This window comes from Crocodylus porosus, unplaced genomic scaffold, assembly GCF_001723895.1.
Source record: "Crocodylus porosus isolate Cpor-Errol unplaced genomic scaffold, CroPor_comp1, whole genome shotgun sequence".
Taxonomy (NCBI): Eukaryota; Metazoa; Chordata; order Crocodylia; family Crocodylidae; genus Crocodylus; species Crocodylus porosus.
In genome coordinates this window covers 233,583,967-233,610,198 of record NW_017728886.1, presented here as the reverse complement: position 1 = coordinate 233,610,198, position 26,232 = coordinate 233,583,967, and the positions used below count along the sequence as shown (strand labels likewise).

General features: G+C 44.6%; 1 protein-coding gene across 1 annotated transcript in view; it reads right to left on the bottom strand.

The window, feature by feature from the left end:
* The window catches only part of VPS13B (vacuolar protein sorting 13 homolog B), an 869,608-nt gene that overhangs the window by 757,405 nt on the left and 85,971 nt on the right, over positions 1 to 26,232 (bottom strand). Inside the window, exons 5-6 of the mRNA XM_019545488.1 lie at positions 25,928 to 26,109; positions 7,814 to 7,988 (exon numbers count right to left, since the gene is read on the bottom strand). Coding sequence (XP_019401033.1) covers positions 7,814 to 7,988; positions 25,928 to 26,109 — 357 coding nt within the window. The remainder of the gene's footprint in view (positions 1 to 7,813; positions 7,989 to 25,927; positions 26,110 to 26,232) is intronic.

The following is a 26,232-nucleotide window of genomic DNA, read 5'->3' as shown; positions in this document are numbered from 1 at the left end:
CCTAATGTGTATGAAATCTATGAAACTTGCTGAGGGTGTTTTCCATGCCATCTTGCAGGTCATTGATGAGACACTGAACAAAGCCACCCCTAGGACTGACCCCTGGGGCACTCCACTTGATACCAACTGCCAACTTGACATCAAGCCATTGATTACTACTCTGAGCCCAGTGCTCCAGCCAGTTTTCTGTCCACCTTACATCCAGACCATTCCGTCCATTCATCCAGACCATACTTCCTTAGCATGCCTGCGAGAATGTTGTGGGAGGCTGTATCTTGCTAAAAATCAAGGTACACCACATCCACCAGTATCCCTGCATCCACAGGTTTAGTTCCAGTCTCCTTGCTCAGCCACCTTCAGTCTCTCCCAGGATCACTACATCAGTCTCCTCTTTCTGCCAGTCCCAACTGTCTTCCCCCAAATCACTATCCCAGGTTCAGTTTTTCTTTTCCCCTTTCCCAGCCTCAAGCTAAAGTTTCTGCCCCACTCTCCAACTTGGAATTTTTCAACCCACTCTAATCCCTCCAGCCTTTCCCCCTTCCTGCATTTCCAGTATTTGTCTCTCTGCATGCAGATCAGACATCTTTCTCCATGGTACCAGGGTACTCAGATATCTAGACTCTCAGATATGGCATCTCTCAACAGGGATCTAGAACGGAAATTGCAGGAAAAAGCCTGTTCAGTGCAAATGAAACACTGAAGGAATTTACCTGCTAAAACATTAAACTCTGTACTGAATACAAGACGCAACATTTTTTAAATACTTATAGTTTAGCCAAATGAAGGTATTTTTTCTTGTGGATGCCAAATTCATATTCCTGACCCAAAGTTTACCTTTTCCACAAAATGTCATGTCCTTGCATCAAAGCATAAACTTTTTGCCATAGTATTTTAACATAAGAAAAAATAATATTTTCTCTAACCGTATTCACCATGACAGCTGAACTGTTTTAGCTCAAATTTTCAGCTGTAGTGGAAAGCAGATATTTAGTATGGGTAATTTTGTCCCAAACTATTAAAATTTGATAGTTATAAGCCATTTACATTAGGATCCTACAGTGGGAAGTTTTGGGACACCTTAATAATAAATATTTATGTCAAATTATTTTAAGTGTTTTTAGAACTCTTTGGACACTGACAGATGCTAAATTCATGGCACAACAGGATCTGATCCAAGCGATCACAACTCCTTCTACGTCACACATGCATGCCAGAATATACGATTCTGGGGATCAGGGATAAAATTAATCAGATCTCAACTGCTGGGGCAGGGAGCCCAACATCAGGAGCAGATTCCCAGTATCCCAGTATTCACTCTGAGGCATGCATGGAGCTCAAGATCATGATCAAGTGCTCTACACAAGCCAGCAAATTTAAACACATGGGTGGAACAGCCTCCCCTTGCTAAGCCAGTCTAAACCCTATAAGGCTGACCTGTGCATAAGATGGCTGAGTGGGGGGTAGAGGAAAAACCATCAGTTTTCTTCACCCAGTACCTGTCAACCTGGAATAAGAATGTACCACTGGGCTTTAAAATGCCACATGTACAAATGAATGCATAATAAAAATCAAGATGTTCCACATATAATGAGATATCTTTGTGGCTGATTTGCCATTTTAGCACACCCATAAATACTATTCACATGTGGCATTTTACAATTTGTAGCATGATTAAATATTTTTGATACATTTTCTAAAGGCAATATATTTCAGGTAGATCTGTAAATTATAACTAAAAACAATATAGGCACTTTTTAAAATAAAATGACTTGCATTTAGTAAAAGTAGCCCTTAAAAAGAAATTTGTGGTTAATACTGAAAAGGAGAAGTCATTTATTACTGTATTCAATCAGTTAGATTTTATTTTTTTTAAATAGGCACACATATAAGTTTCCTCCAAAGATTTAAAATCTGTGGTTGGAAATATGGATGACTAATGCACTTTGAAGAACGGGGGGGAAAAGAATATTTTCCATTGCCCAGTCTTGGATATAACCAAGTTGTTGGAGGTTTGTTTTGCCCTTTTTTTTTTTTTTTGGTAGGAAGGAAGGCTGGTGGAGGGGGGTTTTGTTTGTTTGTTTTTACAAAAACCGACAACGATGCTAACAAAAATATAATGTACAGATAATTTTCCAAATTTTAGCTTTGATAGTCCCACTCAGCTGCTCCAAAAAAAAATATACATATATACACACATATATCAGTTCTTTAAATAATTTTTTGATTGGTCTACTATGTAAAAACAATCACAAATAATATGATGGAAAACTGTTGCTAAATATTTGGCTTGCATGTAACAAAGTATTTTGTAGTGATGATACAGCCAGAGTTCCAAAACGTTCTAGACTTTTACAACTGTATTGCATATGGGCTGAGACAAATAGAAAACATCAAAAGAGTAAGGGGTGATGCAAATAGTAACCTGAAAATATAAACAAGCTACTATCTCAATTTTTTCTACTAAGGAGATGACCAGATTTCTGAAGGAACGTGCATTGACAACCTCCCAGTCCTCCAATAGCAACTGGGTAATCTACATGCCCTCAAAATAGATTATCATCTCTTTCAAAGCCAGTGAACTACAGATTATATCACAGAAAGGGAGGAATTTGGGGGGCTAAAAACCACCAAAAACAAAACTGGCTACAAATTCACTATGGATAAATTTTAAAAACTTCTGAATTTGAAAATACCAGATCAGTGAAATTTTGGAATGGTCTTCTGACCAAAGTGCTGGGGGCAATGAACCTGTATCTCTTTAATACTGACTTGGATAGGTTTATGGACGGCACTCTATAAGAGAAGAGGAAGTTTAGGCACACCAGTTAGTGCAGGGGTCTGCAACCCCCAGCACATGTGTCAGTGTGGCACCCAAAGGCATTTTGCTTGGCACATGCACCTCGAGGTAGACAGTAGGGAAGGGGCCAGGCTACATTGCCACAACAAGGATCAGGCCCCTCATGGCTTCCCTGCCATCTGCCCTTGGCACACCAACATTTTACAAGTTGAGGTTGCAGGGTTTTTTGGCACTTGGCCCAAAAATGTTGTGGACCCCCAAGTTAGTGCATGTGATGTGAAGTTACATGTCTACAGTTCCTATGTTGGAGTAGAAAGGCATCTGGTAATCCCAGGCCTTATTGTTTTTGCTGGTCACCAGTTGAGGCAGGAAAGATTTCTTCCCCCCTGTATGTATGTTGCTGGGTTCTAAAGAGCTTTTTCACTTTCTCCTGAGGCATTAGGATTTTGTCCACAGCTAAGACTGGGGAATTTTAGCTAGGGTACACTGACATTTATGGTTGTACTGGTTCCTGACTGAAGGTCTTGCTGCTTCTAACCAACTGCTCTCAGATCATTATAGTGACAAGACACTGGCTATGCTCTCATTTCTCCTGCTTCTGCCTATGGCATGTTATGGGGTGTTCTAAGCGTTTTGGATAATGTTCCTTGTAAATGTGAGTGAGGGTCTGTGAGGCCAATTTTTAAGATTCGTTTGGTTAATGATTGCCTGCAAATGCAGGAAACTGTCCTCAGTGGCCTAGGAGGTCACTTGCAAACTCTACTCAGTGGCCCAGGAGGTCACTTACAAGATCAAAAAACTTGACAATAAATAGATTTATTTAATGTGAAACATCTTAGTGCAAGACCAATTCACCCCACTGGTATGTTGGATAAAAGTGCCAAAGCTTTTTGAGCAACACACTTTGGACTGAGGATGATTATATCAAGTGTCCGAATCTACTGATGTAAAAGCAAATAAATCCTGGAGCCCAAAGAGACCAAGATGAAGGAAAACTAAGTAGATCCTGATGTCTTTGGCATTAAAATGTTATCTTATTGCAATAATTTTTCAAAATGTCTTAGGCAAGGAGCCCAACTCCAGAGCCCAAAACAGATTTAAAACTCTAGAGTTTCAGCACATTCAGTTTTGCCTTTTCATATTAATTACTTGTTCTCTATTGTGATTAAGCCAAATAAGTTAAATTTACACCCTTACATAATAATTCCAAGCCAGAAAGTTCCCTGGGTATATGAATACAAGAAGGTGCAAAACTGTTTTTTTTTCGAGGAACTGTTTCAAGGAACCTATACATCCAAGAGTACCTTGAGGATACTTTCTTATCCATACAAACTGAAGGCAGGCAAGTCCTAAACATTCATCCCAGGAACAGCTTTCCAAAACATTAACTTCCAGACCAAAAAAATGTATACACCATATTACACATATTCACAAATGTATACTAAAAGAACATGATTGTGGCCAAGTCAAAGACTCTAAAATTATAAAATACCAAATTGCTTACAAAATTAAGTTTGATTGTACTGTTAATTCAGTATCCTTGTGAATATTAATTATGATATAGTCTTTAATTACAAATATTATGTTCTATTTTTCCAACAGGACACCAGCTTCATCTACTGCACGTACGGAATGTCCTCTGGGATGAATCAAAGTAAAGGAGACAGTTGTCTGTAGAATCCATATATAATTTGTTGCAGAAGTTGGAAGAAACGTAGCGAATGAGGCAGGAGGAGAAAGGATGGTCTCACAGTTGAGGCTCTTGATTGGTGACATGGGGAGTTGGACTGTATCTTTGCCGATGCCACAGAGGCAGTTTCTAGCTAAGGGATGCTGTGCAAGCCATTAAAATAAAATGTTTTTCATGCAGCTTCTAACAGCATGTTCTGCTTTTTTCAAATGGCTGCCTTGAGACCCTGGGGTATGATATACAAACAGGCTGGACAGTCATAGCTGCAAACAAAATCAATTACACCTATACTGTGAACATACAAAATTCATGCATACCACAATGCAAAGTGTTCCAAAAATAATGTCCTGATATCCGTACCCTCGACCTTACTTTTTGTGCTTTGGTTTCCCATCTGTAAAATAACTGACAACAATAATACCATGTGGCTCAAGTGGGAAAGCTGATTTTCTGCACCCCATTTTAATTCCTGCTCCAAACCAACTGCCCAGCAGCAGCAGTATATTTCTTTTCAGGCAGCTGAGGGAATCACCCGACTCAATGCTTCATTGTTCTGGCCCCAGGGGTGTTAACAATGAATCTCCTTTTAAATGGTCTTGATGTTCCACTAATCAACCTACCTTTCTTCTAGCAATTCTGCTGTCTGCCAGCCATTTCTCATCTCCCTCAGCCTATTTCAAAGCTTTGCAGACCTTTTAGCTCTGTCCTTTCTGCATGTAGCCATAACTCTAGAAAAACTCTACCTTTCCAAAAAACAAAGGGCATAATTTATTCCAGGGTGTGTTGCATGTGAGAAAATATGGTCTATAGGGGTCAGTATGAGAAAGAAGGATGAAAAACACAATGACAGTATGTTTCACTCCTATCTGAAAGACAATTGAAAAGATTCAAGAATCATGTGTTTCATTCCAGACTCTGGAAGTGAGAGTTCTAGGGGGCACAGACCCTTCTGACTATTCACTCCAAGACCAACCCTTTCCACCTCATCTGTGCCCCTGTCCCTCCACCTGTCTCCAATTCTCCATCCTTGTAGAGCATGCTCAAGGAAATCACTTTGGGCCAGACTAAGTTTATCACATAAGACAGCCACAAAATACAAAGTATGGGAGAAAAAGGGAAAAGAGACCAAGGTTGTGGACAAACATACTTTCTAACTGCTTTAACTCATGGTAATTTTAATACTGAAATAGTGTTAAAGTTGCAATGTACATTTGTAGTTCTACAGAAGCATGTGGACATAACAGCTACACCATGACAGTTATATCAGTATCATTTAATACTGATACAATTGGTACTTCTATCTATATTCTGAGTTTGCCTACTTTATTTAAAAAGGAGCTCAAATAGTTCTTCCATCTCCAACTGCTTCAGAGCAGTGGTGGCCAGCAGGCTGAATGGCCAGTGCCTGAACCCTCTGTGGACCAGATCCGGCAGGGCCCTATCAGGCTGTGCAGAGAAGAGGAGAAAGGGGAGGCAGGCAGCCCAGCTCTAATCCAGCCACATAGAGGAAGGGGACTGGGTCTGACCCCAACTGGATACCACAGAGGGGAGGGGCCATGAGCTGGCTCTGATCTAGCCCTGCAGGAGAAAAGGGCCATGACTTGGGCCCAACCTGGCCAGGCAGAGGGAAGGGCTCACTGGCCAGCCCTATGGCAAGGGGTGGGGGATGGGGAGCCATAGAGGGAGCCAGGCAAAGGAGGAGGAACAGTCTGGCTCCAACCTGACTGTACAGAGGGAGGGGGACATGGCTCAGCTCCTGTCTGGCTGTTGCGGGGGTGGGTAGTGGCTCAACTCTGAGCCCTCCCATAGGGCGTGGAATTTTGGCAGCAGAGAGGGATGAAAGCATTAATTACTACAGGTCCCCTGCCGCCAAATTTCCCAACCCCTGCGGAGTCCCAGGGACCAGACGTCCCAAAGGCTCCACAAGCTGCATTTGGCCCATGGGCCAGACGGTGAACATCCTTGCTTCAAGGGAATACGAAGCCCTTCTCACCCAAACACTTACTTGATAAACGTTGTTCCAACCAAGCAATTGTTGAGCCATCATCTCATCTACTAAAATGAATGCTAAAAGAGAAGTTTAAACAGTATTCTAGATCTAAGATTATACTTTGTAACAATATGCAAAAATTAACTGAATTAATATTTTTACAATATTAATTCAATTACATCTGAACAATACGGCTTTCTGCATTTCTCATAAGAGAGAGAATTTAAATTGCAGGCTAGTATTTCAGCTTTAGAAAAGAAATGTAAGACCCTTACTTTCAACTCTGAGAGACGGCTTATTTGCTCAGTCCCAGACTGCAGGCACATGACAGTGAACTGTACAAATGTCATAAGACATTGTTATCTCTGCCAACCAACATTAAAAGCTATATTTCTGGCAAGTAAGTTTCCACTACCCACATTTTTCCAACGTTATTTCCCTGAAACCACAAAGCAAACAATAATACATCATCAAAATCTTTGTGTTAAGCTACTTAAACTAACATAGTAATACTTTCATTCAGGAAAAAAAATGAATTACTGATAATTTATACCAAAAGCTTTAAATTACTGTATGATTCTAACAGACAACAGAAGCTAAAATTACCAAAGCACATTCACATGAAATTCCAAGAATCTTTTGAAAGCTGTTATAAAGTACTCTCAACTGTGTAGCAGACAAAACTTTAGTGCTAAAGATATATTGCAAGACTATTTCTTGAGAAAATAAAATTAAAGAAAGAACAGAATTTAGAATTCAGCTTGGTACAAACTTTATCTTTACCTTCTCTCTCCCCAGTACTCCAGGACATTGCTAAGATTTCAGACTGGTACTTGAGCATTCAGTAGCACATGGTTTCTGACTAAGTGACTGAATAGAAGTGCATGATTTCAGACATATATGATAACTTGAGTCTTGTCTGTCTGCTGTTTCTTTTAAGACCTATTTACAGTACTTAAAAATCATTTATTAGTTTGCACTGAGGTGTAATTAGGATATAGTATGTCAACAAACCATAAGAAAGCATAGAATACACCATCTCACAAAATAAACAACAGCAGAAAGAATACTACGAAAAGCACAGAAACTAGAGAAAACACCATGCAAAAATATTTATTTACAGAACACTTTGACAAGTGCACATCAGGGTTCATTAACCACTTTGTAGAATGAAAGAAAAAACTGAGAATTGTCTAACAAGCCTCCTGCTGCACAAAGTCTGCACTCCACACAATAAGTTGTCTCTATCACAATACAGATTGCCAAAACACACCAAAAGAGTTAGTATTGACCAAAAAATAAACCAAAAGCTTTCAAAACAAATGGTTACAATTACCTGAGATGTTTCCCAATATATCTTTAGTGTGACAAACCAGATCTTCATTTTCTCCGTCTTTAAAACTCCCTATTTCTCCATAGTAAAGAGCAATCCCAAGCTGCATTATGCGTATGAACATAGGAAGCTGCTGATCAGTGATGGAAAGCTTCAAACTTTCAACTAAGGTGTGAATCTAGTGTATAAAGAACAATATCAAAAGATATAATATAAATACCTCTACCAAAAACCTCAAGACACAATATAAAGTATAAGATAAAATATAATCTATAAAGGAATTTTAATACCTCTCTTCCAAAACAAAAACAATTGTAATAAATAAAATCAGAAGGAATCTAAAAAGTGACCATGTAAAAAAAAAAAAAAACCAACCACATTTAGGATTCCTAATTTAAAAAAAAAGCAAGCACAGCGTTAACAACAGAGAACTTAACAAGAAAAATGTATTTTAATTTACATGTTAAAAGTTTCTGCTAAAAATAATTCTAAAATAAGATCTATCATGAATGTAAGTGACCAGACATTTCAGGGTGTTAAAAAACAAAAAATCTTCAAAGAAGCCAAGTAAATTCCTGGTGGTAGGTCTTCTGTTTTTACATTTTTGAAAATGTCATTTGAAAACATTTATATGGAAAACATTTGAAAGTTTTATATAAGGTACATTAGGCTTCAGATTTAAATCTATGAATGAACAAGGCTAGCTATATTTAAAAAGCTAAAAGCAAAGCAATACAATCATCAAGTTTCTCTTCATTCTTACGTCCCATTTTCCTGTCTCTTCTTTCTCCCTTACAATGAAAATTGCTTTAACCCCCGACATCTTAAGACACCCATTCTTGGCCCCACTTGCCTATCATCCTTACCCCATCTCCCTTTCAAGTTCATTCAATGTGCTATTCTAAAAGTCCTCTTTTCCATTTGCATTCCATTTGCAAAACTTCTTGCAGTCCACTAAAAGTGTTCTTGACACAGTCCTCAAATGACCTCTTAGCCAAAGCTCAGAACAACTAGTCCCATCCTTGTATTTTTTAACACCGTCAGCCACTTTCAGCACTCCTCTTGGGATTCTTAGCCCCCCCCTTGAATTTCATGTCTCCATATCCTCTTGGCTCTTCTTTGACCTATCAGAGTTCTTCCAGTACTTATTTATTGGTTCCTCCTTTCTGCAGAGGTCACGCCATGCTCTAATTTTGGTCTGTTTCTTCTACCTCTACACATAGTCTTTGAGTAATCTTGGATGCAAGTGCAAATTCACCTACCATTTCTTTGATCTTTCATACATGTTCTTCTCTACTCCAGACCTGCTGCCTTATGCCCAAACTAAATCATAGTCTGAGTCATCATCTGAAGTTCAAAATGGCTAAGATACAGGTCTTATCCCCCTTACCCCTTCAAGTTCTATTCACTAGTTCCCTTCCCTATCACTGTAGATTTCATCATCATTCTGCTTGTCACTTGTGCCCCTCATTTTCATTTCTGACGCTCTCTACTTCTGCACATAAAGACTAGGTCCAAGACTTGCTTAGAGAGCAAGCTTGCTTGAACTGATGATGCAGAGAAAGGTGAAGTATTATTGCGGAGTGGGGGAAATTTTACTTTCTTCGGGATTTAAAAAAAAGTCTCCCACAGCTCCTCACATGGCATGGTCTGCCCACCCCATGGGGGAGGGGAGAGAGAAGGCTGGAAGATGGGATGTCACCATACCTGCAGTGCTGGATACAATTCCCACACCCTTGTAAAATCCTGGATCTGCCCCTGTGTTTAGGCGTACTGAACCTACCTAATTGCAGGAGGAAGGATAAGAGTATATTGATATGCCATTCCATCCTGCATTTCTATGATTTTATTATTCTTTCTGAATACTGTCTTTGTGATATGCCCATTCCTAAACATGCACAGTAAAAGTAGAGAAGTAACATTTTGAAATGGTAGATAATTGAGAAACAAACTGAACAAACTAATGAAACTATATCATACATAATTATTTTGAAGTACAATAAAAATATTATGAAATATTATGATCAGTAGATAATCAGCAAGAGAGAAAGGATTCAGGTCAATCTCAAAATTTAAAAAATTGTTTTCACTACATTCTTCCAGACCAAATGTACCACTGAAAGCAGAACACTGAAGACATTTAGTTGTAGTGTCATGAAACTAATTTAAGTCTATGTTTTAGATCTTCTAGCAACCCTTCAGCCATTTCATTAAAAAACCAGTTTCCATTTTTCTTCCTGTACATACATATATGTCTGCGAATGTTTCAAATTATATTGATGCTATAAAAAAAATACTGAAAGGCAGGTTGTTATCAGTCATTATATCTACTTTTGTACATATTCTTCAAGAAAAATCTTAAATCAGATTCACTACTAGATTCAACTGCAAAGAGAAAGGGGGAAAACATTTACTGTCCCGGGGAGACGACTAGTAAATGGGGCTTACCTGCAGAACCCGAGGAGAAACATGAAACGCCGCCGAAAGAACCCGCGCAGAGCGTCAGCTGCTTGTTTATACAGGTGCATCTAGCCAGTGACATCAGGGAAGGACACCAGCCGGGGAAGTTGAAAGCAGCAGCTGCAGCAGCAGACGGGGAGGAGAGCCCCAGGACCGGGCAATTGGCAGCTCCACTGGCGGGAGGGGCAGAGAGCCCCAGGGCGGAGCAGCCACCAGCTCCACAAAGAAAAAAAAAACAGCGGCATCAGCTGCCAGCATGGCTCCAAAGGAATAGAGGCTGACAGCATGGCTGGAGACTGCGCCGGACCAAAGGAGCAGGGAGCACGGCATGAACCCGAAGACAGCGTGACCCACAGGTGGAGTGCTGGGGCGGAGGTGCGGAGACGCAGTGACCCCAAAGGGGGAGAGGACCCAGGATGCGACTGCCAAGGGACCTGGGCCACGGAACATGCTGCAACCTGGCTTTGACACTGAAAAACATCAAGTCGTGGCGGGTGAGAACAAGGTCGGGGCCTCGGGCAAAAGAGAGCTGCTCCGATACCGAAGCGGTCCCAAGAGGATCATGACATCTACCTACAGGACTAGAACTGCCCGAGAAAGGGGGATTGCAACCCGGTGGTCATAGATTGGTGCATTGGCCGGGAACGCGGCAAAGGTCCGAACTGCCGAGATGCAACCAGCAGAGATGACCTCAACAGATCTACTAGCCCAGACCCTACAAGCCTTGACCCAGATAGTGGGCTCACAACAGCGTATCATGATGCAACGTGGCCCGGCAGCTGTACAGATGCCTAAAATGATGGCAGATGACGACCCAGAGGCATTTATCGAGGCCTTCGAACGACATGCCGTTGCTACCGGCCTCGAGAAGGTACACTGGGCCAGCCAGTTAGGGGCCCTGGTAGTGGGCCAGGCCCAAGCTGCATATAGGGCCTTGACGCGGGAAGAGGCCCAAGACTATGAGACGGTCAAAACTGCTATTCTGTACCGCCTCGAGATCAACCCCGAGTACTACAGGCGACTCTTTCAGGCAAAGAAAGGACCTGAGTAGAGACATCCATGAGTATTGCTACGGTGTCTCCAGGATCTTTTCGGGAAGTGGGTCAATTTACCCATGTATACCTTGGCCGCTCTGGTGGATAAGGTCATACTTGAACAGTTTATAAATGATCTTGAAGAAAGGACCCAGAGATGGGTTTGCCAGCATTCCCCCAAATCCTGTGAAGCTGCGGTGAAACTGGCGGAAGTATTTACAGCCGCAGAATGGCATTACCCACAAGAAAGACAGGGGCCTGTACAACTGACAACGAGGGAAGGGGAACGACGGAAACTGGGATCCAAAGCCCCAGGAGGGGACATGGTATGTTTTCACTGTGGCCAGACGGGGCACTTTGCCCAGGAGTCCCCAGGGCAGGGGGCCGACAAGTGACGGACACAGGGATATCAATGAAATCTGGCTGAAGGCCCCAGGGAACAGGCCCAAGGAGAACTCATGGACTGTAGCTTTGGGGTAGGGGGTGTGAACCCCGCCTGGAAGTGGCCTATGGTGAAGGCCTGGATTGAGGGTTGCCCAGTCTGGGCCGTATTGGACTCAGGGTGTGCCCAATCACTGATCAAAGCCGAATTCCTCCTGTCCAGATACAAATACCAGGGGGTGCTGGTGAGATTCTCGTGCCTACACAGAGAAACCCAGGCCATATGCCAAACATGGGTACAGCTCCGGGTTATGAAGTACCAAGGTGAATTAATAGTGGGAGTGACACTGAGACTGGCATGTGAAATGCTTTTGAGGAGAGACTGGGCCCCACTATATGATGTATTGGATAGGGTACGAGATGTCGAGATCGCTTGCTGGGCCCAGCAAGCTCGAGAGGAATGGTTCGGTGACGCCGAGGCTGGAGACTTCATAATAGACTGGCAAGACATCACTAGCAGCCAACAGTTTCAGCAGGTGCAGGAGGAGGACCCCGGGTTACAAGAATTCTGGACGCCAGCTAAGGACGAAGGGCGTCAGCCAGAGGAAGACCCCAACTCGGACAGGGAATTCGAGGTGAGACGGCATCTCTTGTATCGGGTCCAACCAAGAGGATTGAATCAAGAGGAAAGGGTGCAGTTAGTAGTGCCTTCTGGGTTTCGAAAGGCAGTATGGCAACCGCCAATCCAGTGGGTGGCCACCTGGGGAGGGATCGAACACTAGGCAAAATCTCAAAGTTGTTTTTTTGGCCCAAAATGGAGGTGGCCCGACGAGGCGCAGAGTGCCCTGTGTGCCAAAGGGCCAGGGAGGATCGGCCCCCGCGGGCACCCCTGAGACCCTTACCTGTCAGTCATCGACATCCCCTTCTCACGCATTGCAATGGATGTAGTTGGGCCATTACCCCGCAGTCGTGGTGGACACCAATACATCCTGGTGTTTGTAGATTATGCCACGAGGTACCCAGATGCGATACCACTGAGGTCCGTAACGGCCCCCCTGAATCGCCGAGGAACAGGTAAAGTGGATATCTCGCATGGGGATTCCCCATGAGATTCTGACAGACCGGGGCGGAATTTTATGTCTGAAGTACCGCAAGGGGTATGCCAATCCCTCTGGATCAAGCAGTTACAGACCTCAGTGTACCATCCACAAATGAACGGATTGGTGGAGCGATTTAATGGCACGTTAAAGAAAGTGCTCAGGCGATGCATCCAGGATGATCCTTAGCATTGGGATCTGATGCTCCCGTTAGCTCTGTTTGTGCTTCGAGATGCCCCAGCGGAGTCCCTGGGCTATTCTCCCTTCGAGTTGGTACTGGGCCATCAACCCCGAGGGTTCTTACAAATCCTTAGAGAAGAATGGGAACAGGGCCCTGCGGCTGTCCCTAATCCCACCAAATATCAACAGGATTTCCAGCGCTGCATCCGGAACACCTGGGAACTGGCCGCTAGCAATCTACAGCAGGCGCAACAGTGACAAAAAGAAAGGTATGACGTGTGCTCCCGAGGACGGGAGTTTCAGCCGGGGCAGAAAGTGCTAGTCTTAATACCCACCTCGCACAGTAAGCTGTTGACCCAATGGCAAGGACCTTTCAAAATCATACGTCAGGTTGGACCTGTCGATTATGAGGTGTTCCGACCAGGTCATCAAAAGACAAAACAGATTTATCACATCAATCTATTGCGTGGATGGCATCAACCAGAAGGCTGGGCTACATTTGAGGAGGCGGCGGGCAAGGTTCCCACACCACCGGAGGGGGTGTGAGTGAACCAGGAGTTACCAACATCTCAGAGGAGGGAAGTAGAATATCTCCTGCACGAATTTAAGGAGATCTTCTCGGAAGAGCCGGGGTGGGTGAAGAATACCTACCATTCTATCCGGACTCCTCCCAAAGTCATTGTGTGCGACTGATGGCGACTCATACCACACCATCTAGTGGGGGAGGTACGAGAGGAAGCAGAGAAGATGCAGGCCATGGGAGTAATCAGACCTTCCCATAGCCCGTGGCGAAGCTCACTAGTACCCGTGCATAAACCCAACGGGACTCTGCGGCTGTGCATCAATTACCACAAATTAAATGAGATCACCACGTTCGACGCCTTCCCCATGCCTCAGGTAACTGAACTGGTAGAGCGTATTGGGGCAGCCCAGTTTATAACCACCCTACACTTAGCTAAGGGATACTGGCAAATACCCGTACGACCATGCGATCGTCCCAAGACCGCTTTTGGGACCTGTACGAATTTGTGAGGATGCCGTTCGGCCTACATGGAGCAGCCGCCACCTTTCAACGCCTCATGGATCATATTCTGGCACTGCATGCGGAGTATCCGGCGGCTTATATCGACGACACTGTCATTCTCAGTGCTGGAACCAACACCTCCAGGCTCTTAGGGCAGTACTGAGTGAGCTCTGCCAGGCCGGCCTGATGGCGAACCCCTGAAAGTGTGCTGCAGCGCAGAAGTATACAAAATATCTGGGGTTTCTGGTGGGCCAGGGGACTATACGGCCTCTGGAGGATAAAGTATGCGCTATTCAATCTTTCCAACCTCCGCAGACGCTCAAACAACTACGTTCCTTCTTAGGATTGGTGAACTATTATCGAAGGTTCGTTCCCAGATTTTCGGAGCTAGCGTCCCCGCTGTCGGAGGCACTAAAGGGCACGTACCGAAAGGGAATCAAGTGGACAGGGCCCATGTTGCATAGCTTTCGAGCCCTGAAGGAAGCCCTCTGTAACGATGTATTAATACATACCCCTAATTTCACAAAATCTTTTACATTACAGACAGATGTGTCCAAAGTCACCATCGGGGCTGTACTGACCCAATAGGATGCGGGTATAGACCGGCTAGTGGCTTATGCAAGTAGGAAGCTGCTGCCAATGGAAATCAGGTATGCCATGATAGAACGGGAGTGCTTGGCAATCCGGTGGGCAATAGACCATTTCCAGTACTACCTGCTAGTGAGGGAATTTATGCTGGTTACTGACCATACACCCCTCAAATGGCTGAGTTCCACAAAAACTGATAACGCACGCATCATGCGATAGGCGCTGGTGTTACAGCTGTTCATATTCCATATTGTATACCGTCCCGGGAAGAACAACATAACTGTGGACTTTCTCTCCAGATGCCCCGAGTCAGAGGACCTCGGAAGGGATCGTATAAGGGAAGACGCAGTTCGACGACTCCCAGGTACGGAAAATAAGGGTCCCCTTGGACCACCACAAGGCAACTGGTGGGGGGGGGAGGTTATGTCCCGGGGAGACGACTAGTAAACGGGGCTTACCTGCAGAACCCGAGGAGAAACACGCAACGCCACCGAAAGAACCTGCGCAGCGCGTCAGCTGGTTGTTTATGCAGGTGCGTCTGGCCAGTGACGTCAGGGAAGGACGCCAGCCAGGGAAGTTAAAAGCAGCAGCTGCAGCAGTGGAAGGGGAGAAGAGCCCCAGGACCGGGGAACTGGCAGCTCCACCAGCAGGAGGGGCGGAGAGCCGCAGGGTGGAGCAGCTACCGGCTCCACAAAGAAAAAAAAACGGCGGCGTTGGCTGATGGCGTGGCTCCGAAGGAACAGCGTGGCTGGAGACTGCGCCAGACCAAAGAGGAACAGGGAGCACAGCCACAGAGGGATTGACGGGGCATGAACCCGAAAACAGCGTGACCCACAGGTGGAGTGCCAGGGCAGAGACGCAGTGACCCCAAAGGGGGAAAAGACCCGGGATGTGACCGCCGAGGGACCTGGGCCACGGAGCGTGCCGCAACCCGGCCTTGACACTGAAAAACATCAAGTCGTGGCGGTCGAGAACAAGGTCGGGGCCTCAGGCAAAAGAGAGCTGCTCCGATACCGAAGAAGCCCCAAGAGGATCGTGACATCTACCTACAGGACTAGAACTGCCTGAGAAAGGGGGATTGCAACCCGGCAGTCGCATTTACATTAATGCACAATAGTTTATAAAACAAGAGAAGTGACTCTACAACTCGGGCAGCAAAGTTTTTGGGAAGAGTTCCAAACACACTTGCAACCTCGACTTGCAGGATGTTGGGAGAACCAGGGATAGACGGTGGGGGAACCAAAAGTGGCCCGATCCTTACTGTGGCAGGGCAGTCCCAGCCCCTTGCCCAATACAGGCCCAAATACATTCAAAATATACTGTTGCTAATCTACAGCTGAAAAAAACCCACAGACAATCCAGTCTGACAGAGATGACAGCCAAGAATATAGACGAGTATAACAAAGATGTCTCTGCCATTTGTGCAGACAGCAAAAAAATGAAATGCGAGTGTAAAGTCCTGCACTTACGATAGAACAATTCCATATACCTATAGCCTAAAGACCAACTGGCTAAGAAGCAGTTCGGCAGACAAGGACTTGAGGGTTACAGTGGATAGCAAGCTAAATATGATCCAACAGTGTACTCTTTTTGCGAAGAAGAGTAATGGCATACTAGGCTGCATTAGTAGGAGCACTGCCAGCAGACAGAGAGAAATGATTATTCCTCTGTATTTGGCACTGGTGAAGCTACATCTGGAGTACTGTGTCCAGTTTTTGGGCTCCCCACTACAGAAAAGATCTGGACAAATTGGAAAGAGTCCAGTGGAAGGCAGTGAAAATGGTGAGGGGGCTGGGGCACATGACTTCTGAGAACAGGCTGAGGGAACTGGGCTTATTTAGTCTGGAAAAGAGAAGATGGGGGATTTAATAGCAGCCTTCAACTACCTGAAGGGTGATTCCAAAGAGGATGGAGCTGGACTGTTCTCAGTGGTGGCAGATGACAGAACAAGGAGCAATGGTCTCAAGTTGCAGTAAGGGAAGTTTAGGTTAGATATCAGGAAAACTGTCACACTAGGAAGGTAGTATAAACACTGGAACAGGTTACCCAGAGAAGTTGTGGACTCTCCATCCTTGTAAAACCCGGCGAGACAAAGCCCTGGCTGGGATGACCTAACTGAAGCTGGTCCTGCTTTAAGCAGGGGGTTGGACTACCCTTCCAACCCTAGTTTTCAATGAGTCTATGATTTGAAATAATGTATTAACAGAATACTCAGCACATTATTTAAGACTCATTTTGAAAGTCAGTCAACACCTAACAACATCTTAAAACATACTGGGGAAGCTGAAAGCAGTTCTCCCATAATCAACACATCTCAGGGTTGATCATTTTAAGAAATGTATATCAGTACTTAATACTTTCTGGTGAGTTTGGAGGACCCTCAAGAAGCCTCCTATATCATGATATATATACATGCAAAACAAATAAGCTGAAATTTGCACTGAGCAGAGAAAGACTTCTGATCTCTTCACAAAACAAGAAACTCTGAAGACAGACATTAAATTTAAGGAAGCTGAAAGAGATGTCAGAGGGACTGGAAAAAATGAGATTGATGACAAGCCTCAACAGAAACCCACTATTATCTAATACAGGGAATTGGAACCACACAAAGCTAAAATGAGAGAGAGAAACAAGCAAAACAATAGAACTTTTCACCATTTAGCCAACATGACTTATGAATTCAAAAGTCAAAAGCTAAAACCAGAATAGGTTGCAGCTGAGACGCATCACATGCAACTTAATCCTGTAGTTACTTTAAATGTTTAATGTTGGAGATTTTGATTTCTTCCTCAAAACTAGGATTAGGAAGGAAACTCTGCACAATCTGTTACTTCATAACATGGCAAGTAAAAGGGAAGAAGAGAAGAGAATTAAGAATTGTCTGGGGTGTTTTCTGTTGTATTTTTTTTTAATAAAAGAACCCTCTATAAAGGACTGTGATTGTGATGTGGGTTTGAGATCCCGAAACTTGTACAAGCAAATCTGACATGGTACGGGTGGGTGTTAAGGGGTGGCAGAGCCTCATAAAGAAACTTCATAGATTTCATAGACATCAGGACTGGAAGGGACCTTAAAGATCAAGTCCAGCCCCCTGCCCCAGAGGCAGGAAGTCAGGTAGGGTCAAAAGATCCCAGCAAGATAAATATTAAGTGTTTCTTGAATGAAACATACCTGCACCACTTCTGGAGGGAATCTATTCCAGGTCTTGGGGCCTGTAATAATAAGAGCCTTGCTAAAAGCAAGAGTTTTGCATGCTGTGCTAAAAGCAAGAGTTTTGCATGCTGATTCCAGTGCAGCGGCACGTAGCCTCCTGCTCTGTGAGTGTGACCCAGCCATAAACCTAGATAGTAGAATGTTGTGTTACAAGAGAAAGTAGCAAACACCAAGTGCGTTAGATCACGACTCATCCCCATTTTCCTAGCTTGAGATAACGTTGTTTGCTTCAGACTACACAAGCTGTGCATTTTTGAGTTGCTATGGGTTCCTCCACTCTAGCAAGAGTTCCAACTTGCGCAGAGGCCCAGCACAGGCTATTGCATCCCCGAGATCAGAACACTCCAGGGCCAAGAAAATCATGCGGAGTAGCAGCTGCTGCCTAAAGCCGATGAGGTGACCATCCTCTCTGCTCTGTTTTATCACCTGCTTCTGTGAGTATCCTTAAATGAAGCTTTGCAAGAGTAAAAACAACCATGAGTACATCCTTTGTTCAAGCATGAAGAATCTGCTGAACCCAGTAGTTCATTCTAAGACAGGGGCTCAGACAGTAAAGACATTTTTTCTTACGTCCAGCCTAAAATAGTCTTGAAAGAATTTATGACCATTGGTCCTTGTTTTCCCTTGGGGCGCTCTGGGGAACAGATGTTCCCCCAGATCCTGATGTACACCCCTTACGTACTTATAAGCAGCCACCAGGTCCCCCCTGAGCCTGCGCTTTTCCAGGCTGAAGAGTCCCATGGCTCTCAGTCTCTCTTCATAAGGCCTGTTCTCTTGCCCTCTGATCATGCACGTGGCTCTCCTCTGGACTCTCTCAAGATTCTCAACATCCTTCTTAAATTGTGGAGCCCAGAATTGGCTGCAGTACTCCAGCTGTGGCCTCACCAAGGCTGAGTACAGTGGGAGGATGACATCCTGAGATTTACTTGAGAAGCATCTATGAATGCAAGCCAGAGTTTTAGTTGTTTTGTCGGCTGCGATATTGCATTGGTGGCTCAGGTTCATCTTGTGATCAATCACTTTAAGGAAGAGTTTGGGATTATTTAACTCCTAACTCTAGTTCCCAACAAGACTGCACTCCATCAAGACGTGGCAGATGAGACCAGACCATCTGAGGTAGAATATTCCTGAATTTATTCCCAATGGTACATGCACATAGAATCCCAGGGAGGCAAGGCCTAATGTCTAGAAAATGGTATTTAGAGTTTTGCTTTTGGGAACTGGCTTATAAGTAAATATTGTATTAAAATAATGGTCAAGGGCAACGGCAAGGGGCCTTGATTTCTAAGAGGCCTTCAAGGCCTGCTGTATATGATATCGACAAGCAGAGAGCAGACAGGCTGAGAAGTGAAGTCATGTACTACTACATTGCTCCATAACATAAAGATAAGGTGGCACCAGGTCACAGTGCTCAACTGAAGGGCCTTTGGGCTTTCCAGTTTTGGGTGAACAGACCAAATTAGGAGAAGACTGGTAAAGTCCAAATTAGGATGTCTGCATGTGATGGGTTTATAAAACAAAGGATTATGCTGGCAGAACAGAATGTGGACAGTACGGCGACCACTGAGAGACCAATCAGCAATGAACAAAAATGAAGAGTCATCAGGAGGGGAAAAGAATACAAAAGAAGTGATTTCAGAGCAGCAAAGGGTCCCAGGAAGGAGAACCCAAGGCCACCACAGACAGAGGGCACACCACCAGCCGATCAAATCCACCCCACTGCGGGGGAGCAGGTCTTGACCTCCAACCTCCAGGCTACTGACAGCTGACATTTCAAGAGAGAACCTCAGGGTGAAGCTCGCATACTGGCCAGATGTACCTTCCTTCCTATGACAGCTCTAGAGCTGGTACATAGAGAATTGTTTGCATTATTCTTATCTGCTATCACTATGCATCAATACAATTCATCTACTATCGAATGAAAAGGTCGTGGTCAGCCTGAAGATTTTGTGCCGGCCCAGAACAAGGTTTCTGGGTCATAAATCCAGTGCCAACAGGGCCCATAGCCTTACAGAGAGAGTTGCTAAAAAAGTACATTCCCCCAGCCCTTGCTGTCCCCTGACAGGGGATTACGGAGCCTCCTGTCCAGATCTTGGGGGAGCCCCCCTCCTTAAGAGGTTTCCCCAGGCCAGGCATCCCTGCTGAGTTAAGGGCAATTCCCCCCTCCCCCTTCCTACCTGCTGATTGCTTCAGCTGCTGCCACAGGAGGAGGGAGAAGTCCTCTGGGCTGCGTGCCTGCCCATGCAGCCCAGCATAGGGTTACCAGGAAACCCCTGCCTTTGTAGGCTTCCCCCCACCCCAGCCCAGGATCCCCCAGCCCTGGGCAGCCCTAGGGAGCTGAGAGGAATTCGTCCTCTTCCCAAACCCCAGAGCTGCTTACCTTAGCTGCTGGAGTCTCAGGGATAGCACAGAGTAGCCTCAGGAAGTGAAGGAAATTCTTCTGCTCCCCCGCAATTAGTTGTGCCTGAGACTCACAGCAGCTGAGGCAAAGCTAGCAGAGGAGGAGAAGGAGAATTTCCCTCCACTCCCTGATGTTGCCTGAGGCTTGCAGGGGCTAAGGCAAGTAGCTCTGGGGCCCAGGAGAAGAATTCCCTTCAGCTCCCTGGGGCTGCCCCAGGCAAGGGTAACCTGGGCTGCAGGGGGGAAGCCCCCCAGGATAGGGGCTCCCCAGTGTCCCCATGCTTGGCTGCATGGGCCAGCACCTGGCTGGGAGGACTCATTCTCCCTCCCTCGTGGCAGCTCCTCCTAAATGCAAATAACTACGATGTCATTGGGATAACGGAGACCTTGTGGGACTCCACCCATGACTGGACCACAGGTATAGACAGCTATACCCTGTACAGGAGGGATTGAGTGGACAAAAGGGGTGGTGGCATAGCTCTCTATGTCAAGGAAAGTTGCACATCCCTGCAAGCCGACATTGGCACCCACGGTGGACAACTTGAGACCCTCTGGGTTAAAATCTGTGGGGAACACAGCACAGGGGATACTATGGTGGGGGTCTACTACAGACCCCCTACCCAGAGTGAGGACCTCAACCAGGAGTTCACCAGCGAATTGGTCGCACGATCCCGGTGTGTGGTTGTCATGGGAGACTTCAACTACCCAGACATCCCGTGGGAGGACCGCTCGGCCAAATCCCAGAGATCTCAAAGCTTTCTCTCATGTGGACAACCTCTATCTGACACAGGAAGTCTACGGGCTGACAAGAGGTAAAGCGCTGCTCGACCTCGTACTGGCAACCAGGGATGACCTAATTGGCAACCTAACAATCGAAGGGAACCTGGGTGACAGTGATCACGAACTGATCACCTTCACCATCTGCCATAAAGCTGGCAAGTCAGTCAGTTGTACAGAAGTCCTCAACTTCAGGAAAACCGACTTTGACAAGCTAGGGAGGCTTGTCAGAAAGGCCCTAAAAGGCCACAACCCAATGGAGAGGGGAGTTCAGGATGAGTGGTTGCTCCTCAAGGGAGCAATCCTGGATGCGCAAGCAAAGTCCATCCCATCTCAGAGGAAAGGCAGCAAAAGGGCACAGCAGCCCCCTTGGCTCTCCAGAGATCTTCCTACGTCTTAAAAGGAAGACCTACAAAGGATGGAGGACTGGAACCGCCACCAGGGAGGAATACTCTGATCTGGTCCGGACCTGCAAAGAGCAAATCAGGAAAGCCAAAGCTGTGATGGAACTCCAGCTAGCTACAAATATCAAGGAAAATAACAAGTCCTTTTTTACACATGTGGGGAGCCAGAGGAAAAGCAAGGGCAACATTGGACCCCTGCTAAACCAGATGGGGCAAATGACAACTGACGCCCAGGAAAAAGTGAACTTGCTAAATGGGTACTTTGTATCAGTTTTTCATCAGCCCCATGGGATGGCCCTGCCCACTAGGTCAGGGAGGCCCGGGCAAGGGAGATTCCTTGCCCTCCATCAAAGCTGACCTCGTGAAGGAACACCTCAACAGGATGGATACCTTCAAGTCAGCCGGCCCTGATGGGTTACACCTAAGGGTACTCAGGGAGCTGGTGAGCATCACAGCTCAGCCCCTGGCACGGATCTTCAAGAGCTCTTGGTGCTCTGAAGTGCCTCATGATTGGAAGAGGGCCAATGTCATGCCTATCTTCAAGAAAGGGAGGAAAGAAGATCTGGCAAACTACAGGCTCATCAGCATGACCTCTATCCTGGGGAAGGTCTTGGAAAAGGTTATCAAGGATGCCATCCTTAATAGACTAGTTGAAGGCAATATCCTGAAGGATACCCAGCATGGGTTTGTTGCGGGTAGGTCTTGCTTGACCAATCTCATTTCTTTTTATGACCAGGTAACATCACATAACAGGAAGAGATCGATGTTGTATATCTTGACTTTAAAAAAGCCTTCGATCTAGTATCCCACAATCACCTCTTGGCTAAACTGGCTAACTGCAGCCTTGACATCACCACGCTCCACTGGCTGGGGAACCAGCTCTGTGGTAGGTCCCAGAGGGTGGTGGTCGACGGGAGTCAATCGTCTTGGTGCGCTGTGTCCAGTGGGGTTAAAAAAAAAAAAAAAGAAAAAAGGCTCTGTCCTAGGGCCTATACTGTTCAATATCTTCATCAACGATGTGGACACTGGTATCAGAAGCAGACTGGCCAAGTTCGCCGATGACACCAAACTCTGGGGTAAAGCATCCACAACTGAGGACAGGAGGGTGATCCAGGCTGACCTGGACAAGCTCAGCAAATGGGCAGACAAGAACCTGATGGTGTTCAACACGGAAAAATGCAAGCTTCTCCACCTTGGGAAGAAATACCCACAGCATGCTTATAGGCTCAGTAGTGCTACGCTGGTTAGCATTACAGATGAGAAGGACTTGGGGGTCATGGTTGACCATAAGAGGAACACGAGCCTTCAGTGTGATGCTGCAGCTAGTAAAGCAAGCAAAACGCTGGCTTGCATCCATAGATGCTTCTCAAGCACATCCTGGGATGTCATTCTCCCATTTTACTCAGCTTTGGTGAGGCTGCAGCTGGAGTACTGTGTCCAGTTTTGGGCTCCGCAATTCAAAAAGGATGTGGAGAAGCTAGAGAGGGTGCAGAGGAGAGCCATGCACATGATGATCAGAGGTCAGGAAAACAGACCTTATTATGAGAGGCTGAGAGCAATGGGGCTATTCAGCCTGTAAAAGCACAGGCTCAGGGGTGATCTGATGGCCACCTGTAAGTTTATCAGAGATGCTCATCAGGATCTGGGGGAATGACTGTTCACCAGAGCGCCCCAAGGGATGACAAGATCGAACGGTCACAAACTCCACTGCGACCGGTTCAGGCTGGACATAAGAAAGAACTTCTTCCGTGTCCGGGCCCCCAAGGTTTGGAACAGACCGCCACCTGAGGCGGTTCAAGCACCCACTTTGAACACCTTCAAAACACATTTGGATGCTTATCTTGCTGGAATCCTATGAACCCTGCTGACTTCCTGCTCCTGGGGCAGAGGGCTGGATGCAATTATCCTCCAGGGTCCCTTCCAGCCCAAATGTCTATGAAATCTATGAAAAAGAAATTAGACTGGTGAAATGCTCCACATACACCTCCATAATTGCAAACAGCACCTTTTCCAGGAAATAGTATCTGTTTACTGCCAATACTATCTACCTCCTGTTGCCAGCTAAAGTTGCCTTTATCCACGACCTCCATTCCTCTCTAGTTTCCCTCAGTCTCTCTTCTGTGTTTTCTCACCATGCCACTTCCAGTGGGCCAGCCTGCCATCACAATCCCACCGTCCTCTGTTTCTCACCTGCCATACCTTGTCCTGCTGTTCCCATTATGCTGACTTCTTGTCAAGTGATAACAAGCCACTATATCACATACTTTTGACTGCCTCTTTACTCCCACAGCTAAGCTGTATCTTTCTTTCCCATTCCTAATGATTCGAGCCTTAAATGCTTAGCAAACATCACAAAATGAGACCCCAAACAATTCATCCAGAATCCCTCTGTTGCCCCCTTCCTCAGCCAGGTGCATGTGATTAGTGTGGCTCTGCCCTCCTTGAGGTGAAGCTGGAGCACATTGCCCTACAACTCATCTGCATAAAAATGTTGTTGCATCCCAGGACTCATGACAAGAACTAATTCCAGTCATGAGTGGGGGCTGACTAGCACATGTGCGGGATAGGAAGGGGGTATCTTGAGAACACACACATACTGAGCAGTGCTGAGCTATGGAGTATTGAAATACTCTTGATGCTCATGGATTCAGCCCAATGAACTCTATGGTAAATCATGAGCCTTTGACTTTGGGTTAATACCATGCATCATTTGTACTATATAAGTATGTGCCCAAAAGTGTGTTTATGGAGTACCTGAACTAAAACTTGCAGTAGCTTCATAAAAAGGTAACATGCATCAATTCGGGATGAACTAAGTACACAGGAACTACATGCAAATTGCTACAGCCATGTTTAATTTCCAGCTTATTGTTTTCAAATTTACTCCTCACTTCCATTGGCTCAGGGAGAGCAGGGTCTGACAGTAAGGAGAGGGGTAAGGGGCTGCCAGGGGAAAAAGGTGGGGGAAAGCAGAGAGCAAAAAAGCTATCTGACCCCTCACATTTATTTTCCATGCTGTAACAGTGGGAGGAGTAAAAATTCAAGGCAAACCTCCAATAATTAAATTATATTCCTGGAAAATTATAACAAATTTATTAATTGTCCATATATGGAATCTAATTATGGGGGGAGGGTCATTTTATAATCAGAGTCATCTTCTATTTGAGTAAATACAGTACATGGGATTAAGTGCAGAATGCGGAAGTATTTTATAAACTTGCAGTGCCTAACAAAATGTTCGCATTATTATACCAAGATCTGAAAGACTTACAATGCAAGTCTGCACTCATGATTGTGACAAGTACTGATTTCCCAGTCATACATGTGCTATTAGATATCCACATACACAAAACAAGTATGTATCTAGCATTCTGCATGAAAACATATCTAAATAAGCATTTACGTAGCCACAGAATAGTCCATAAAACACAGCAATAAGTCACAGCCAAAATCTGTATCTGCCCACATAAATACAGTGTATCAAAAGTGATCAAAGTAGGTGTGCAGTTATGTACACAAAAAGCACTAAAGCTAGAAAAAAGACCATTTCCCTTTCAATTGCAGTTCCTCAACTGGTAAATCAGACATGATTTCTATTTAGTTCCCTAGGATGTTGTGAATTTAGGTAAGTTAAGAATCTCCAGATCACACCAACAGTCTACCTAATCAGGTATTTTATCTCAGATTGACTATGACTTTACTACAGGTTCCTGAAAAAGGTATCCCATCCATAAAACATATAATTATGCAGAACCATGTACCTGCAAGGAGTTTCCTTCAAAACTTCCTATACTAGGATAGTACAGATGCTTATATAAGCATCTGTGTTTGAACCTATTCATTTCTTGACTGCCACTACTTGTGACAAAAAAGTTCCGTTGTAGTGGACTATGAAGTGCATACAAAAGTCACGTTTTGGCAAATATTTTGAAAACAACTAGTGTTTGTATATCACTTTGAGATCGTCAGATAAACAATGTTATGTACAATGCAAAGCAGCATGTTATGTGACAATTAGCAGAAAGTTTTAGGAATTACAAAGGAGCCTGTGCCAATGCAGGCACTGACTGCTACACTTCGATTATCAATAAAAATGTCATTTAATGCTAGATATATGAGAGAGATTAGGGATGCCTGCTCACTAACTAGAGTTAGACAACTAATTCTTTATGCATGGGTCAATACCTACCAATGTCTAGGTTATAACTGAGACAATGACTTGAGATTAAATGCTTTGTCCCATTACTAGTTTTCTAACTCCTGCAGTCCCCAAACTAAGTGTTTAACATCTTTGATTTTCTGAGTTACACAATCAATAAAATCTTTTTTTTTTTTTTTTTTACAAACTTCTCAAAGCAAATTCAACTTTATTAACATGCTATCAGTTCACATACAATACAGACACACATTCCAAAATAGCAAGAGAACTAAGTCAGCTTTCAGATTTTGTTTTTTCTTATGTTAATTTATACTATGAAAACCCGAAAAGTAGTTCATAAATATGGATTAACATAGCTTAAAAAAGAGAAAAGAGATGAGAAAAGACACTTAGTACTTACTTTAATAACAGATGGCATCTTTGAATTAAGGTTATCATAAGTAAAATGCAAGCGAGTCTTGAAGGAACACTTGTAAAGCAGAGGGTCCTGGTAAAATTCAATTTTGCCACTGGCATTTCTCTTATCAAGACATACTGTGCAGTCAGAAAAATTAATCACCTTCCTCAGCACTAGATCAGTTGCTTTAGAAAGAAAAAAAACCAAAACAGTTGACAAAAAAAATGTAACAATACTTGCTTCATATTGTATATGCATAGTATTCCAGGAGACACCAATAATGAACAATTTAAAAAACATATTCAATA